The sequence below is a fragment of the Dreissena polymorpha genome, chromosome 7, assembly GCF_020536995.1.
Source record: "Dreissena polymorpha isolate Duluth1 chromosome 7, UMN_Dpol_1.0, whole genome shotgun sequence".
Taxonomy (NCBI): Eukaryota; Metazoa; Mollusca; class Bivalvia; order Myida; family Dreissenidae; genus Dreissena; species Dreissena polymorpha.
In genome coordinates this window covers 81,808,572-81,827,078 of record NC_068361.1, presented here as the reverse complement: position 1 = coordinate 81,827,078, position 18,507 = coordinate 81,808,572, and the positions used below count along the sequence as shown (strand labels likewise).

Genomic DNA, 18,507 nt, shown 5'->3' with positions numbered 1-18,507 from the left:
CTATGTCATTCATTATGAGATTTTAAAATCATTTGGCACATTTGTTCACCATCATGGGACAGTGTGTGGCACGAAAGAATCACGTCAATATCTCCAATGTCAAGGTCGCCACGACTAAAAATATATTTATTTTAAAACAAACTTACAAAGGGGGTCAATTTTGTTTGTTCATTTCAAAATTCAGTTTGAGTTGTCTCCCTTTATCAGATTTTTTTTCACAATGAAAACCTGGTTTTGTGACAATTTTGTCCCTTGTCTATTTGTTAAATTCATCACACTCTTGGAAAACAGGTTGTATTGCATGTTTGTGAAGTGTCTTTCCAGATTAGCCTTTGCAGTCTGCATGCACTAATCATCAGGGATGACACTTCCTGCTTTAAATGCCCGGTCAATAACTCCCATGCATTGAGCCCTGATTTTCTTTACCCACAGTCATTAAGTCTCGTTTTCGAAGAGCACGGCTCAGAAAGTATGATATTGATATTTCCAGCACCGTGCTGTACTACTCGTTGTTGACAGACCAGCTGCTGTTGTGGGTGTTGCAGCCGGGGGCAGGGCTGGTGAGGTTCTACGCCCGCAGGGCCAAGGGAGAGCACCAGAACATGATTGAGACGGTAAGACACCAGCAATAAATGGGCCTCGTTCTGGACAATCTGGGCTGCATAAGTGTTGCAGTGTTAATTGATCACATACATGTACAAACATACATGTACAAACCTTTGATTATCAAACGCCCACTTCATGAGGCTCAATCTGTGAAATCAAGGCTTAACCCTTTACCACTTAGATATGTATTTTGAGACATTTGTAGTCCCACAGAAAGTTAAATATAGTTAAGGACCTTTCTTACTAGATTCAAATTTTAAAGGCTTCCTTTTTTTTACCCTTAGATACTGATGAACATTATAAAGTTACTCGCAGGCTGTTCTGGTTTTATGCTGTTTGCACATAGCCATTTTCACTTTGCTTCTGAGTGGGAATGGGTTATTGCATGTGTCTTTCTCAAAAGGTAATCAGGGACAACTCTTTATACTAAATTTACGCCTAGATTTTTGTTGATTAGAGAATCTTCCTTTAGACTGAAAATTATATAAAAGTGGAAATTGTCGTCTTGATAAGCATGAGTGGACTGTACTGCCTGATCTGGGATAACACTTTGTGCAGATGCATGAAGTACAGATTTTCCAGAACTGGACTCAAATGATGATTTGAACATCTTTGGTATATATGCATTTGGCGACTGCAAAATTTATGCAACATTCAATATTGCCCCATTAAATTTGCGATGAATTGCAATTAAATCTTGACGGATGCAAATTTGCTTTATCAGGACTTAACTCTTTCAGTGCTGGAACCGAATTTTGAAGGCCTTTGCAAACAGTTTGGATCCAGATGATAGACCACAGAACGTGGCGTCTCATCAGGATTTAAACTGTTTGCTATTCTGATAGTATTCTTTGAAAAAAATCAAAGAAAATGCTAATTTTAGAAATTCAGCAGACAACATTTTTGCAGACGACACATTTCCCAGCATGCAAAGGGTTAAAAAACACGGCAGCACAATATACAATGCTTGGTCTGCTTTTCACATTACATTACGTATTTGTATATACATGTATTGAAGTTGGTGTTCACTTAAATATTATGTCTCAACATAAACTATGAATGTACCTGTTGACAACATACACATTTTATAGTTATGTTTTTTTTATTGAAATGTTTTTGTTTCATACCGGTATACCAGAACCAGCACCAGTGTAAAAATTGGGTTCCATAAAATGAAGTTATTGTAGATCTGATAAGAGAAAATGTAATATTGTTTGTTTGGAACACCTCAAATATTTGTGTTGAGATGAGACGTTTTCTAATATGAAAATTGTCTTAGCCATTCAAAGTGATATTTTATTACCAATACGGTTTATCGTTGTTTTATAAGTATTCCTTATCACAAAATTGTTTGCAGATCGATGCAATGTTGGAGGAGATACGCCAAGGTTGTGATAGAAAAACACTTCCTAACGTGTGTGAAAACAGGGCTGTACCCTTGAAAAAGGGTGACCTTGAACTTGCGAGAAAGAGAAATCTGCAACTAGGACGTCAAGCTCTGAACAAAAGCAAAGAAGAATCAGTGGAACCCCTGACAGAAAAAAGCAGTGAGAACGGAGAAGAATCCGAGGAACAAAAATCCGTCCAGAGACGAATGTACGATTTACTTGTGTCACCCATTGAGGACATTTTATTGAAACTTCCCAAGGACAGTCACTTGATGATTGTACCTGACAAATCCCTGCATTTCTGCCCCTTTAACCTGCTGCAAGATTTCCTGGACAGGTACCTTTACACCAGGTCAGTGTTTTTTTACACCATTTTGGGATAGGGCTGGGTCCCTTTGCATTTAGAGAACTTGCTACGGTTTTAAATTGGGGAATTGGTGTTACTAATTTTTTGTTAAGAAACACATTCAAATTAAGAATAGTAGTGATTTCAATATTATATATTAACTAAGGTTAGATTTTTAGAGCTTGATTTAAGATGAATTAAATGTACTAATAAAAATAGATCCTTATTTAAAAAAAAATGGTGGGAAACCTTAATTTGAGAATATTTAGGTCCCATATGAGAAAAATATATAATTTTTTCCATTGGTTATGGGAACAAGTACTGGACCCAAATTTGAAGAAAAAAACAACACTTCAGATTCTCCATCACCTACCTGCCCAGCCTGCTGTTGCTTGACAAAGTGGTGGCTAATGAGTTGAACCACCTGAGAATGCAAGACGACCTGGAGTTTGAACGGCAGCTGAACAAAAAGGGCGGAATCCTGAACTCGGTGAATAAATTCACTTCAAGCAGTGGAATGTCATCCCCGAGTTCGGAGTCGCTGTTGATGGGTATAAATCCTCGCAGGGTCGCGAACCCGAGATTGTTGACGAGGCCCCCGCAAAGTCGCATGGCTCCAATGGCTCCCCCTACACCTGGCGTTCTGCCAAAGCAAGCTACAATGTATGAGGAGGACTTCCATAAGCATTCCCAGTGGAGATCACCTAGAACTCTTCGAGGTATGGTGTTAAAATACATGTATATGCAATCTAAGATCTTTTTCTCTTTTAATTATTGTTGTGATTTTGTTCTTCAATGCTATAAAGATTTTTGTCATTAAGGATACGTTTTTCAGTGGAACAGTGTGATTTTGAGCCTAGTTTTGGGAAAACTGGGCTTAATTTATGTTAAATAATTGTAGTCCCAGATTAGCCTGTGCAGACTGCATGTGTCAATAAGGAACCTTACTTTACACTTTTATTGTGTTTTTCATTAAAAGGAGGTCTTTACTATATGAACATCCAGTCAAGGTGGAAAGTGTCATCCCTGATTTGCCTGTGTGGACTGCACAGTCTTTTATGTGACATGACATGACTTGCATTAAACCCCCATATCCTATAGCAAGACCCTTTTTTTAAGGTTTTCTGATGTTTTCCTATGGTTTTTAAATTACCATGATTAGGATTAGTTTTTACTACCCATACTGTTCTGTTTCTCTACCCATACTGTTCTGTTTCTCTACCCATACTGTTCTGTTTCTCTACCCATACTGTTCCGTTTCTCTACCCATACTGTTCTGTTTCTCTACCCATACTGTTCTGTTTCTCTACCCATACTGTTCTGTTTCTCTACCCATACTGTTCTGTTTCTCTACCCATACTGTTCTGTAGCTCTACCCATACCGTTCTGTTTCTCTACCCATACTGTTCTGTTTCTCTACCCATACTGTTCTGTTTCTATACCCATACTGTTCTGTTTCTCTACCCATACTGCTCTTTTTCTCTACACATACTGTAACGTTTCTCTACCCATACTGTTCTGTTTCTTTTCCCATTCTGTTCTGTTTCTATACCCATACTGTTCTGTTTCTCTACCCATGCTGTTCTGTTTCTATACCCATACTGTTCGGTTTCTATATTACAAGCAGCGTTTATACCAGTAATTTTAATTGTTATTTCATACAATCGGAAATTCTGGTACCATAACACAGGGTTAATATAAGACTTCTTGTTTGAAAACTGGGTTTCTAACTTTTCACTTTTATGGGATTTTTTGTTAAAAGAAGTCTCTTCTAAGCAAAAATCAAGTATATTCGGAAACTGTCGTCCATCATTAGCCTTTTCAGACTGCACTGGCTTATCTGGGATGACACTTCACGCTTATGCATTAATGCATTTCCAGGGTCGTATCGAAGTACACTGAACACTCCCCAGTCATCGGCTATCAGTGGACCTGCCAACCTGGACCGGGCATTCAGTTTCAGCACGTTCACCATGCTGACCTCTGTGACCTCTACTGGAACGGACATCACGACCTCCAGTCAGACCGTGACCCAGTTTAAGCAGGTCAGCTGCCAGGATCGCTGTCTCGTCTTTGGGAATCCGAAACTGCCTGAGAGGTATGCTACCTGGACCAAACTCGCAGGGCTTTTCACCTTATCCCACTCAGATGCCACTTTTGACACCTTTGTAGTCCCTTAGAAAAACAAATCTAATGTGATAGAGATGTATGTTTAGACATAACACAATCGTTGTTAAAGTATTAAATAAACAATGCAAACAGAAGTATTCATGCCTAGAGAATAATATTTCAAGGCTTAAGAGGGAAACAGTTGTATCCTATGTTTGAGTCGCGCTCTGACAAAAGGGGGGTATTAATGAATGGTAGTAAAGTGTTGTTATCAGATTAGCAGTCCGCGCAAGCTAATCGGTGACAAAACTTTCCGCCTTAAATGGATTTTTGTCAAGAGGAGTCCGGAAAGTGCGGTCGGCACAGGCTAATCAGGGACAACACTTTATGCATTACACATGCATTAAACCCCTTTTTCGCAGAGTGAGGCTCATATTAATTGGTCATACTCTACTCTTGATTGTCTTTATCAAGCTTTCAACAACAATTTGTGTTTCTAACGCGAGGCTGTAAATTCTTATGCCTCACAACTTCAAACATAGTAAATTTGAGCTTGTTTTTGGAAAGTTATAAAGGTGTAATGCATGTTCTTAGAGTCTTGCCCCAGATGAGCCTGTCTAGTCAGTGCAAGCTTCTCTAGGGTGACACTATGTGTCTTGTTCTGAGAAAACTGGGCTTAATGCTTGTGCGTAAAGTGCCGTCCCAGATTAGCCTGTGCAGTCCGCACAGGCTAATCAGGGACAACACTTTCCGCTTTTATGGTATTTTTAGTTTGAAGGAAGTCCCTCCTTACCAAAAATCAAGTTTAGGCGGAAAGTGTCGTCCCTGATTAGCCTGTGCGGACTGCACAGGCTTATCTGGGACGACTTTTTACGCATATGAATTAAGCCCAGTTTTCTCAGAACAAGACATCTATCTATCTAAACTGGATGTTTGCTAAATAGACACTTCCTTTAAACGAAATATATCTCAGTGTGACCCAAGTTCGACGATGTAACGGTTACCGTTACATGAAGCAATATTTAGCAAGCTCGGGTGTATTACTTTGAAATGATTCCAAGACAATAATCATCCATTTAATCAATACAAATAGAACATCGTCGAATTAAGGTGTCGTCGAATTTGGGTTACGGTAGGATACCACAAAAAGGGAAAAGTGCCTGTACATTTAGCCTGTTTTTCCCAGAACAAAACTCATTTGCTGATAACAATTATAAATTAAAGCTCCGTAGCAGCATAGATGGAGGAGTTGTTGAGACTTCAGCCTTTAATATAAAGGTTCGAGCACTGGTGTGGTCCACTATTATTTTTTTTTCCCCTTCCGATGAAACCGGAGGGGACTTATGGTTTGCGCTCTGTATGTCCATGAGTCTGTCAGTCAGTCTGTCACACTTTTCTGGATCATGCGATAACTTTAAAAGTTCTTAATATATTTTCATGAAACTTGAAATCTTGACAGATGGCAATGTGGAGATTATGCAGGTCATTTCATTTTGTTCCTACGTCAGGAATTCTGGTTGCTATGCCAACAAATAGACTAGAAATATTGCTGAAAATGGTGAATCCTGCGATAACCTTAAAATTCTTCTTTTTTTATTCATGAAACTTGACAACTGGATAGATGGCAATATTTAGATTATGCACATGATGTCCTCATTTCATTTTCTTCCTACGTCAAGAATTCTGGTTGCTATGGCAACAAATAGACTAGAAATATTGCTGAAAATGGTGGAGTTTCACCGGTAGGGGACCATATTGCTTGACAATAGTCTTGTTATATATATTTTTAATGTTATTCTTCTTTTATATTGGAGCTCTTTAATTTGGCTGCTTACATTTACTTACTTAAAGCATTTAATCACAAACTTCAACACATGCCAAAATATGTGATAGTCCCTGTAACAATGTCTGCCACAGTTTGATGCTTCATGGAAAACCATGGCGACCAGGCCTTGAGGACTTAAAGGCGGCAAAAAGGGAGGCAACTAGCGTTGCAGAGTTACTCGATGTTGAGCCCGTGCTTTGTGAGATGGCTATCAAACAGAGGTTCCTGCAGGACATTGAACAGGCTGCTGTTGTACATCTTGGTGAGAAAATAAGCCTCGTTTTGTGAAAACTGGGCTACATGCATACGCATAAAGTGTCGTCCCAGATTAACCTTTGCAGTAGACACAGGCTTATCAGGTATGACACTTACCGCTTAAATTGTATTTTTCGATAAAAGGAAGTCTTGTCATAGCAAAAATGAAGTTTAGGGCGAAAAGTTATTAGCCTATGAAGAATGCACATGTATTAAGCCAAGTTTTCTAAGAATGCTGCCCAAATATGGGTGTCCATGTTGTTCTATTAAGGCTTACGGTCATTCAGTGTATTGCATGCTACATTATGCGAGGTGAGTAAATAAATAAGTAAATTGTTTAATTTAAATTAATTTTCCATTTTATAATTATTTCTTAATTAGTGGTTGTCAGTGATCAACCTATTGTTAACTACTGTTCAACTTAATTGATCGTATCAGTTCTGGATGACATTTAAAGGGGCCTTTTCACAGATTTTGGCATATTTTGAAGTTTGTCATTAAATGCTTTATATTGATATATGTAAACATTGGATCTTAAAAGCTCCAGTAAAAAATCAAGAATAAAATATAAAAAAGGAAAAAAAGTAGCCGGTACCAGGACTCGAACCAGTGACCCCCGGAGTCCTGGAGTTAGTCTGAAGTAAAAATGTATTAGCCCTCTCGGCTATTCCGCCGAGTACACACAGAGCAGGTATGTTATACTTTATATAAGCAATCTTCGTAGTTTCGTAAATTTAAACGACAACAACAGAACTCTCCAAATGATTCAATCGTTTCGCGTTGCAATGCTTTATAATTTTTAGGGTTTTAAATCGTCAAAAGATACATATAATGGCTATATTGGACTATGGTTAATGTTCAGTAATACTGTTTCCTCACAAATATCATAACTAAAACGAAAATTTGCGAATCAGAAACAACTTTTTTCAATTTTGTCAATTTACCAAACCGTGAAAAGATCCCTTTAAGGGGTTAATAATAACTGCCCAAATAAAAAAATATATTTCTAGATTGTAAGATTAATTGACCTTTAATTAACCTCACAGCCACACATACATTTTTTTACAAACAATTCTCTTATTTGACAATCAGGGGCAATTTATTTCAGCAAAATATTGGAATCAACTTGATCATCTGATACTTATTTCTGTTTGTCGAGAGGATCTGAAGGGTTTACATAACAAAACAAAATGATAATCATATTTTATAAACCAAACGGCCGCATATTCACAAGGAAGCAATTATTTTGTCTTACGTTTCAGCAACCTACGTGTATTGGCAGTTTCAGTTTGAGTTTATTGGCAAAATCAGCAAATAAATGCCAATATACAACCAATACTCAACCCATGTACAACCAATAAAATAATGTAAAAATCAATCACATAAATGAAATATTAATTAAATTCGTATCACATTTAAAGATTAATTTAATTAATACATAAATAACTACTAATAATTGGTGTTCATTGTTATAGTGTTATCAATAAGCAACACGTCTCTCTTTCTGATGATAATATATTTTGTTCTCAGCCCTAGGACAAGCCTCTATCCACTCTATATATCTACTAAGCCGTATATCCCAAATGAAATTACATCATTCTCTGAATCTTTCAGCTACATATGGGTGTTGGCAGGAAGGCCTGATGGTCATGTCTCCATCGCGGGTAGACGGAGGGGAGGGGACTCCACCCCAGGAGTCGTACGTGATCACCGTCAACGACGTTCTGGGTCTCAAACTCACGGCCCAGTTAGTGGTACTCAGCCTCGGTCATAGTCCATACCGGGCAGACAATCTGCAGGCCGGGTACCTGCTGCCCAGTGCGTTTATTGCAGCAGGTAATGAGTGAATCTCTTGCATATTATTCATACCCATTCTGTATGCATATTTAATCATGCCTTGCTATTTACTCGCAATACTGATGCTAGTGTTTCTGATAAACAATTGCTATGTTGATACAAGTGTTTCACCGTCAGCCAACATATATTAAGGTATAAGACTTAAATCATGCTCTGGTACAACCGGGCTTAATGTATGTGCGTAAAGTGTTATCTCAGATAGTCTGTGCAGTCTGTGCAGGCTAATCAGCGGCGACACTTTCCACTTTTATTGATTTGTTTAAAGGAAGTCTCTTCCAAATGAAAATCCAGTCATAGCGGACAGTCTTGTCACTGATTAGCCTGTGTGGACTGCACAGGCTTATCCAGGATGATAATTAAGGTACATGCATAAAGCCAGTTTTCTTAGCCTTGGTCACATTCCGTATTGGGTGGACAGTCTGCAGGCTAGGTAGCTGCTACCCAGCGCATTTATTGCAGTATGTTATGCTAAAATTGATTGCATTTATTGCAGCAGGTAGTGTGGCAATTATTGCATTTATAGCAGCAGGTTATGCGACCATTAATTGCATTAATTGCAGCAGGAAATGTGGCATTCTCTTGTATTAATTGCAGCAGAAAATGTGGCAATCTCTTGCATTTATTGCAGCAGGCATTGTGGTAATCTTATTGCAATTATTGAAGTAGGTAATGCAGCCCTTGATTTCATTTATGGCACCAGGTAATGCAGCACCTGATGACATTTATTGCAGCAGCTAATGCGGCAATTAATTGCATTTATTGCAGCAGGTAATGTGACAATCTCTGGTATTTTTTGCATCAGGTAGAAATTGTAGAAATTGATTGCATTTCATTTGCAACTTGTTCTGGGAAAATGAGCTAAATGCATGTGGGTCAAGAGTCATCCCAGATTAGGCTGTGCAGTCTGCACATTCCACTTCAACATGATTTCCTAAAGAGGAGACTTCTTTTAAACATAAAATAAAATAAGGGACTGAACATGCTAATCTGGGACGACACTTCATGCATATGTGTCTTGTTCTGTGAAAGCTGGTCATAATGCATGTGTGTAAAGTGTCGTCCCAGTCCGCACAGGCTAATCAGGGACGACACTTTACGCCTAAACTTGATTTTCTGTAAGGAGGGACTTCCTTGAAACTAAAAATACCATTTAAGCGGAAAGTGTCGTCCCTGATTAGCCTGTGCGGACTGCACAGGCTAATCTGGGACATTACTTTAGGCACATGCATTATGACCAGCTTTCACAGAACACGAAACATATGAATTTTGCCCAGTTTTCACAGAAGCCGGCTCCTTTGTATACATTTTATTCCTAAATATAAGTTGGCTGAGTGTTAAACAATATTATCTGCATAGTAATTGTTAATCAGAAACACTCTCTTCATCCACTACTCACATAATGTATTTTATTTAGATACTGAATCATTTCTTTTGTTTAAGGATAACACTAGCAGCACAATTAGTTGGTCAGTATGTTCCAGTCAAACATGCTAGACACATTTTTTGCACTTCATTATGGTCAGTGAAATGTGTTATGCAGTAGCTATATTTTTCTTACTATTTTAACACTTGCACTATGTAATTGGGATACAAATCAACCCTTTCCCACTCAGAAACAAAGTGAAAATGGCTATGTCAAAACAGCATAAAACCAGAACAGCCTGCAGGTTACTTGCAGTCTGTTCAGGTTGTATGCTGTTTGCTGCTTATAAATGTCTCAGGGTTAGAATTGAAGCCTTTAAAATTTGAATATAGTAATAAAGGTCTTTAATTGAATTTAACTTTTTTTGGGACCACAAATGCGTCAAAATACGTATTTAAGTGGTAAAAGGTTAAATACGTATCTGAGTAGTACAGGGTTAAATACGTATTTAAGTGGTAAAGGGTTACCAATGCATTAAGCCTGTTTTTCGTAGAGTGAGGCTCACCTTTCTTGTGTACAGGTTCGCAGTGTGTGATGACTACCATGTGGCCCCTACCTGACGTCTGTGTTGAGAAGTTCTTCCATGCCTTCTACCTGGCCTTGCAGCACGGCAGCCTGGCGACCGCTGCATTTGTGGCTGGAATGACTGCCTTGAAGAGAGATGAGAGGTTGGATGTAGTGTTGTTTAAATGCATATGGTTCCTATGATATACAATGTATACTAAAATATGCTTGTGCATAGCAACTTCAAACATGAGCCTTGTTCTAAAAAAATGTGGGCTTAATGCATATTTCTTAAGTATCCAAGATTAGCCTGTGCAGTCTACACAGGCTATTTGGGGATAACATTTTCATCCTGTATTGTATTTTTCTGCCCCCGGATCAAATGATCGGGGTATATTGTTTTTGGCCTGTCTGTCATTGTATGTGTGTGTCTGTGTGTCTGTCCCAAAACTTAAACCTTGGTCATAACTTTTGCCAAATTGAAGATATCTCATGGAGCTGCACATTTAGAGTGATGAAAGGTCAAGGTCATCCTTCAAGGTCAAAGGTCAAATATATGTCTTCAAAGTGGCGCATTAGAGGGCATTGTGTTTTATAAACACAGCTCTTGTTCGTTTAAAGAAAGTCTCTTTCTAGTAAAAATCCTGTTAATTAACCCTTTACCACAAGGATACATCTTTTCACGTTTTTGTAGTCCCTTAGAAAACTTAATTTAATCTAACACCTTTCTTGCTAGATTCAAGTTTATAAGGCTTCATCTCCAACCCTTAGATACTGATGAGAAGCAAACAACATAAAACTTGAACAGACTGCGAGTTACTCATGGGCTGTTCTGGTTTTATGCTGTTTGCACATAGCACATAGCCATTTTCACTTTTCTTTTAAGTGGGAAAGGGTTAAGGCAGAAACTGTAAACACACTTTATGCGCATGCATTAAGCCCAGTTGTCTGAGAAGAAGCTCATATTTTAAGTTGCTGTGCATAAGCATATTTGAATATTTTATCCCAGGACCAAATATTCAAATTGTTATCTGTATGATAATCTTATGATCTGTTTACAATTAAATATAAACAAATTGTGAATGTTTTATTCATGTTTAGATTATACTTCCCAGAAATTGTCCCTTTGGTTGTATCCAGGTTGTAATTCTGTTTTCTGATAAAAGAGCACAGATGTCATATATTGCCTCTGTTGTATGCACCGACATTCATTTGCTAATTGTGCATACAACACAGGTATAGCTTTGCCAGTCTTTCTATAAGCTTTTGCATGGTTATCATCTGAATGTACAAAGCCAAAATGATGGTGTATAGTGCATTGGCTATTGTTCATGATAATTAAATCCTCAATGACATTGTTTTTACATTTACTAAAAATATAATTGTCTATCTTCTTTTAACAGAGATATCCTTTGAATGAAAAATTTCACTAAAGCAGAATGTGTGGACTGTATGGTTTTATCTGGGACAACACTTTATGGGCATGCATTTAGCCAAGTTTTTCCTGAACGCAGCTCAAAAGTTTTAACACTTAATTACCCGTTCTCAGACAGAGATTTATTGCAACCTATTTCATTCGCTCTCACCTAAAACGCCACCTTTAATTTTGATGTGTAGCTTTCAGTGCATGGTCAAGTTCTATTAAAATTAGCCACGTTGTGAGAAAACTGGCTGTAATGCAAGTGGGTAACACCTCACACTTTCCGCCTAAGCTGGATTTTCTTTTAAAACAAACACTTTTAACCAAAAAATAAACAAAGCTGAAAGTGTCGTAGCCTTTGTGGACTGCAAATGCTCATCTGGGACAGCACTTTACACATTAGGCCAAATGTTCCAAAAGCGCAGTTTAATTGTTTCAACACCAACTCATCCTTTCTATGCCACAAATATGGTGTGACCTGCTTAATTCCTACTACAAGGCCAACAGTAATTTTATTAGCGAGGCCGTTTTCGGAGAAAACCTGAGCTATTGTCATAGCCATCTCGTCGTCCACTGTCCGCTGTAGGCGTCGTGCTAAAACCTTAACATTGGCCATAACTTTTTAAATATTGAAGATAGCACCTTGATATTTGGAATGCATGTGATACTCATGGAGCTGCACCTTTTGAGTGGTAAAATTTCAAGGTGAACATCATCCTTCAAGGTCTAGGGTGCAAAAAACAAAGTAAAGGGAAGTAATAAGCTTTAAATGAACATAGTTATCTGACCTGCCCACGTATATATTTTTGTTAAATAAATCAAAGCGGCGCAGTATGCGGCATCGTGTTTATGACAAACACATTGTGGTAAAAAGTCAAGGTCATCCTGTACGGTCTACGTTAAAAAAATACAGATTTAAGGGAAGTAATAAGCTTTAAATTACTTCCCTTGAAAATAATTGTCTGTAACAAATCTCTACTTTTAGTAGCAAATAATTAAAAGCCACTACCGTGACTGTAGATTCACCACTCAAAATGTGCAGCTCCATGAGATACACATGCATGGCAAATATATAAAGTGGCTATGTTCAATATTGAATAATTTTCTCCCTTGTTAAATCTCATATTATATATTTCCTTACCAAGAATTGAAATTCTTTTCACAGTTACTGTACAGATTTATTATTTTGATTATTTATAACCCAAAGGATTGATTTATCAAAGTTTTTTTTTAAATGATATAATTATAATTTCTTTGATGTTAAATACATACCTGTGGACTTATGTCCATAGTTACATGATCAAATCTGGCTATGATCTCTTTTAAACCACAGGCCTTGGTTGTCAGTGATGTCTGACATGGTCATAATTGACTGTGAGACCCTCCCCACCCCCCCCCCTCCCCCCGGTTGGATTGGACAAAATTCAAGGGAAGTAATAACCTTTAAAGGGAGATGATTTCTATACCTGCCAAATGATAAATAGAAATTTTATTTTAATGCGGCGCAGTAGGGGGGGCATTGTGTTTCTGACAAACACATCTCTTGTTGGGTCACTAAAAAAAAATCTGACAAGCTTTGGCAGCCGAGCGTGGCACCCGTTATGTGGTGCTCTTGTTGTTTTTATTGTATTACGCTTCCAGTGCGTGGTAAAGCTGTAATGAAGCATTTCATTACCAACTCACCCCTTCTCCGCCACAGATTTTGCACCCTCTATTTCTAGAGTTGTAACATGAACCATATTTTATTCTTTCAGAGTCTTCTCCTCCTACTTGTATATTCATTCAATTGATGTAATACTAAAAGTAGTTCCATGTACAGCTTCAGTTGCATGGTAAAGTTCAAATAAAATGTTTCAACACTACAGATTTGGTTCCCCTTATTTCTGGAGTGGTTTCCTGCTCATCGGAAAGGATGTGTACATTAATGTGAAGGAGATAAGACATGCCATGCTGGACCAGACACTAGACACTGCTGAAAGCGAAGTGGAGCAAACGTCAGGACACGAGTACCTCAACCCTAAACCAGTGCTAGCCCCACGTAAGATAATGAACCAATGCTAGAACTAAATAATTAGCTTGGCTGTTTTCGGAGAAAACCCGAGGTATTTTCATAGCCAGCTCGTAGTGTCATCCGATGTCCGCCGTCCGCATCGTGCTAAAACCTTAACATTTTGTTAAGGTTTTGAACATTGGCTCTAAAATCAGAGTGCTTCAACCTAAAACTTTGAAACAACTTAATATGTAGCTGCACCTTGATGAGTTATACATGCCACACCCATTTTGGGTCACTAGGTCAAAGGTCAAGGTCACTGTGACTTCTTAAAAAAAAAAAAATCTGACAAGCTTTCATTTATTCAAAACTGTACCCGCACCCGAGCGTGGCACCCGTTATGTGGTGCTCTTGTTTTATGAGACTAATAGTAACTTCCATATCATTGTGTAATACATGTATCTGGTGAGGCTTAGAATTAAAGAACTGAGTTGCTTGTTGAGTTGTTACTGTATTAGTGCCTGATATATTACAAAACGGAAGTCAGAATCCTGTTTTTAATTTTTATCAAACCTCTATGTCCCCATTTATGAAACTCTTTGTGTCTGAAATAAATTACATCTTGGAATTAAATTGATTATTATGTTGAATCTGATTCTATTTTAACAAAAATGTTTAATGTATAGTTGATTCTTATTGAAACCTCTTTGTTATGCTTTTTGTTATCTCATGCACCCTTTTATCAGACAGATATCAATGTTGTTGTATGATAAAATGAACACAGTGTCATATTGGCTTATACTCAAGCTTGAAAATAAGGCAACCTCAAACCAGTGTTATGGCCACATGAAATAATGAACACAGTAAAAATTAATATGGGCTCAAAGGCAACCTCCTTGAAAACATGGACAATCAGATCAGTAGCCAAGTAGTATTACACTGGGGCCAGTATTCAGGGGTTGCATGTTAGATGAAACTCCCCACCCTGCTTCTTCTCATCCCATACCAGCTTACTCATCTTCCACATGAGACTTTAAGATGAGTTTACTTGCTTATTAATGGATTCTTAAAGACTGATCTCAAGTACCTCGCACTTGTTCCCCTATCCCAACCCGCAAGTCTTCAGGAGGGTATGGCATAATTGAAGAATCCTGGTACATTCTATTAAAATGTACTAATCACAAATAATAGACTGTTGTCTTGCAATGTTTAGTGATTTTAAGAAAATAATGTTATTCAGTATTTCATTTATGTTAATAAACTTATACAGTATGTATTTAACATTGTTGACTTAACCCTTTGCATGCTAGGAAATTTGTCGTCTGCTAAAATATCGTCTGCTGAATTTCTAAAATTAGCATTTTCTTCATTTTTTTCAAAGAATACTATCAGAATAGCAAACAGTTTGGATCCTGATGAGACGCCACGTTTTGTGGTGTCTCATCTGGATCCAAACTGTTTGCAAAGGCCTTCAAAATTCGGTTCCCGCACTGAAAGGGTTAAATTGCAAGGGGCATAATGCATCATCAGTTTTATTCAGTCTAACCAGGGATGACACTTTCCCCCTAAACTAGAATTGTGAATAGAAGAAACATTTCTCTTTACAGAAAACACATTATAACCCGAAAGTGTCATCCCTGATAAGCCCGTGCGGGCAGCACAGTCAAATCTGAGACAACACTTTATGCACATGCATTAAGCCCCATTTTCTTAGAGCACGGCTCATTTTAATGTCTTTTGTTACTGTTTTCAGTTAAGAAGAAGCCAGAAAATCTCCGACTCCTCCAGACGCATCTGGGAACGTTGCTTAGGAACAACGCTGGGCATCCTAAATGTCTTCCAGAACTGATTGACCTGGTAATATGCTACATTATGGTCTCCAATTATTATAATATAATATATTACGGGTCACGCTCTGGGAAAACAGGGCTTAATGCATGTCAAGGCTAATATGGTACAAAACTTTATACACATGCATTAAACCCCGTTTTGCCAGAGCGCAGATCAAATGATTGTACAGTATTTTGTTGTAGTTAGACATTGCCTTGAAGTTTTAACATGTATATTTGTGGATTTTTAATTTTGGAAAAAACAACATATGTTGGTCATTTACAGTACTGATGTATTAGTGTTAAAGATGTGGATCATTCAACCTATAAATTAAAAGAAAATCATTGTCTCATAATAAAATAAATGATTTTTGTTGTAGTTGGACAGTTTTGTCCAGAAATGCAATTTTTTAGAAAAAACACACAATTTCATGCCAACTATAATATAAATGCGTTAGCAGTATCTTTTATTTAAGCCTATGATTTCATAAAAAGTGCACATGGCCAATTTTTATATGGGTATAAATATGTCATTGTAGTTGGACAGTTCCTTGAAGCGTCTCCACACGGAGGAGAACAACAGGCAGACGAGCCGTCTCCATGACGACCTGTTGTCGGGGCCAGGGGCTGTCGACCTCCTCAAGTTTCTTGGATTTCACTTCCAGGCAAGAATTAAAAAGATGTGCTGTACAAACATATGACTTTTGTTTATTTTAATTTCTCAAGTACTTTGTTTACAATATCATGTTTCGGCCTTCATCATTAGTATCAATATAACCATACACGTCAGCATCATATACAAATGAAACGTGTTTGGCAGAAAAAATTTATGATACATAATTTATTTATTACAAAGATGGATAAGTTAACAGCTGTTGCACAAGCTTATTATGATATAATTTATATATTTAAAAAATTCCAGGCAAGGGGGACCACTCTAGACAATCCTTATGTGATTTATCCGCACTGGAACAAGGACGAGTTGCTCATTCCCACGTACGATGCGTTGAGATCGTTAGTTGGTATGTGAACAAGTGTGTGAGCCTCGTTCTGCGAAAACTGGGCATTGCATGTCCATAAAGTGGCGTCCCAGATTAGCCTGTGCAGACCTCACAAACTAACCAGGGGTTACACTTTCCACTTCAATTAACTGGTTTGAAGGAAGCCTCTTGTAAACAATACTCCAGTTGAGGAGGAAAGTGTCGTCCTTGATTAGCCTGTGCAGAAAGCACAAACTTATCTGGTATGACACTTTATGCATGTATTTGCAGTAACCCCATATTTGCCAGACTAAGGCTAAATAAGCCCTCTTCTTAATCGCAATCTTTTTTGACAGATTTTTCCACTTATAGATAACTTAAAATCCATGCAAAATCTTTTGGTTGATGCAAAGGTCTTAGTAGTCTAAGATTTTATATCATTTATAAATATCTTGAAATATTTTGGTCAAAATTTATTTTTCAGACTTCAAAATGTTTTTTTTTTAATATGAGACAAATGGGACATATACATGTATAACTTATATTTATTAAAAATTTGATACATGTGTATGTGTGCTTGCTTCAGTAAAAAACACTAACAACTTCCTATAAATTAACCATTGTGTGTTATATCTTCTATTTATCAGAAATAGGGAAGAACCCTGAGCTGGTTCTGGCAGTGTGCAGTGTGTTGCCAATCAGTCAAGACAGCATCTCGCTCATCATTGACCTGGTAAATGAAAGGTTTTATATAGAAAATGGCTTAATTTTTAACATGTCTATAATTGAATTTTTTGCTAATTTTGCAGATTTTTTGCTAAGAAGCAACTTCATTTAAAAAGAATACCATACAAGTGGAAAGTGTTGCAGATTGCACAAGCTAATCTGTGAACAACACTTTTAGCATATGCATTAAGCCCAGTTTTCCCAAAACGTGAGGCTAATTTAGTTTATTTATTTAATTTGGTTGGGAGTGGGGGTAACTAACAAGCCCATTAGGCAATCTTATCCTTAGTAAATCTAAGAAGATGATCTAATGTTTTCAGCTCAGTGTTACGAAGCATGCCCCTGAAATCCAGCTGAAGGTTTCTGACCTGTCTGTGCGACCTCTGTGGACAAATCTGTCCCTGAAAAACCTTCTGCTAGCCGTGGGATTTCACCAGATTGGCATGCTGTTGAACTTCAATAGGACTCCAGAAAACAGGTTTGGATTTTTTCGGCGTAGCTGTTTAACGTCACTTTTGACCTTAGATGACCTTCATCATGATAGATCCGAAATGAATAAACCCGAATTGTTTATAAGCTAATAATACAAAAATCACCGTGAACATTGGTAGTCTGGTTCCCAGACTAAAACATTGGATGCATATCATTTGAACTGAAAATGAAATATAAATATATTGTAAATTACATGTTAAATTCAATAAATTAAAAACTGTCATGATACATAACATCCTCTAAACATTACAACGAAACGTTTCTCCAAGATTCTATTGTTTATATGTGGTAGCGGCCACACTAAACACTACAAAAACAGGCTAGATTGCACTTTACCGGTACGCAGTTGTTTACCACTATCGACAAAGCGGGGGGTTTGGGGCGGAAGCCCGCGATACTAAGGAAATATATAGGTGTTGGAAATATATCTGTTTTGATTTATTTATAATCCATATTTGCGTTTATTAGTGTAAATATGTTTCTTTGTACTTTGTTTCGTTCATTTTTATGCCCCCGGATCGAATGATCAGGGGTATATTGTTTTTGGTTTGTCTGTCTATCTTTCTGTCTGTCATTCTGTCCCAAAACTTTAACCCTACAGTAAAGTTTTGCAATAACTTTTGAAATATTGAACATAGCAACTTGATATTTGGCATGCATGTGTATCTCATGGAGCTGCACATTTTGAGTGGTGAAAGGTCAAGGTCAAGGTCATCCTTCAAGGTAAAAGGTCAAAATTTTAAAACTTTAATATATT

At 37.5% G+C, this 18,507-nt stretch overlaps 1 protein-coding gene across 1 annotated transcript in view; it reads left to right on the top strand.

The window, feature by feature from the left end:
• Positions 1 to 18,507, top strand: part of LOC127836896 (tetratricopeptide repeat protein 28-like) — a 39,365-nt gene that overhangs the window by 11,367 nt on the left and 9,491 nt on the right. The window contains exons 7-19 of the mRNA XM_052363540.1: positions 491 to 614; positions 1,964 to 2,346; positions 2,698 to 3,059; positions 4,222 to 4,438; positions 6,367 to 6,536; positions 8,144 to 8,365; positions 10,330 to 10,477; positions 13,599 to 13,771; positions 15,477 to 15,580; positions 16,092 to 16,217; positions 16,475 to 16,574; positions 17,180 to 17,265; positions 17,579 to 17,736. Of these exons, the coding sequence (XP_052219500.1) occupies positions 491 to 614; positions 1,964 to 2,346; positions 2,698 to 3,059; positions 4,222 to 4,438; positions 6,367 to 6,536; positions 8,144 to 8,365; positions 10,330 to 10,477; positions 13,599 to 13,771; positions 15,477 to 15,580; positions 16,092 to 16,217; positions 16,475 to 16,574; positions 17,180 to 17,265; positions 17,579 to 17,736 (2,373 nt within the window). The remainder of the gene's footprint in view (positions 1 to 490; positions 615 to 1,963; positions 2,347 to 2,697; positions 3,060 to 4,221; positions 4,439 to 6,366; positions 6,537 to 8,143; positions 8,366 to 10,329; positions 10,478 to 13,598; positions 13,772 to 15,476; positions 15,581 to 16,091; positions 16,218 to 16,474; positions 16,575 to 17,179; positions 17,266 to 17,578; positions 17,737 to 18,507) is intronic.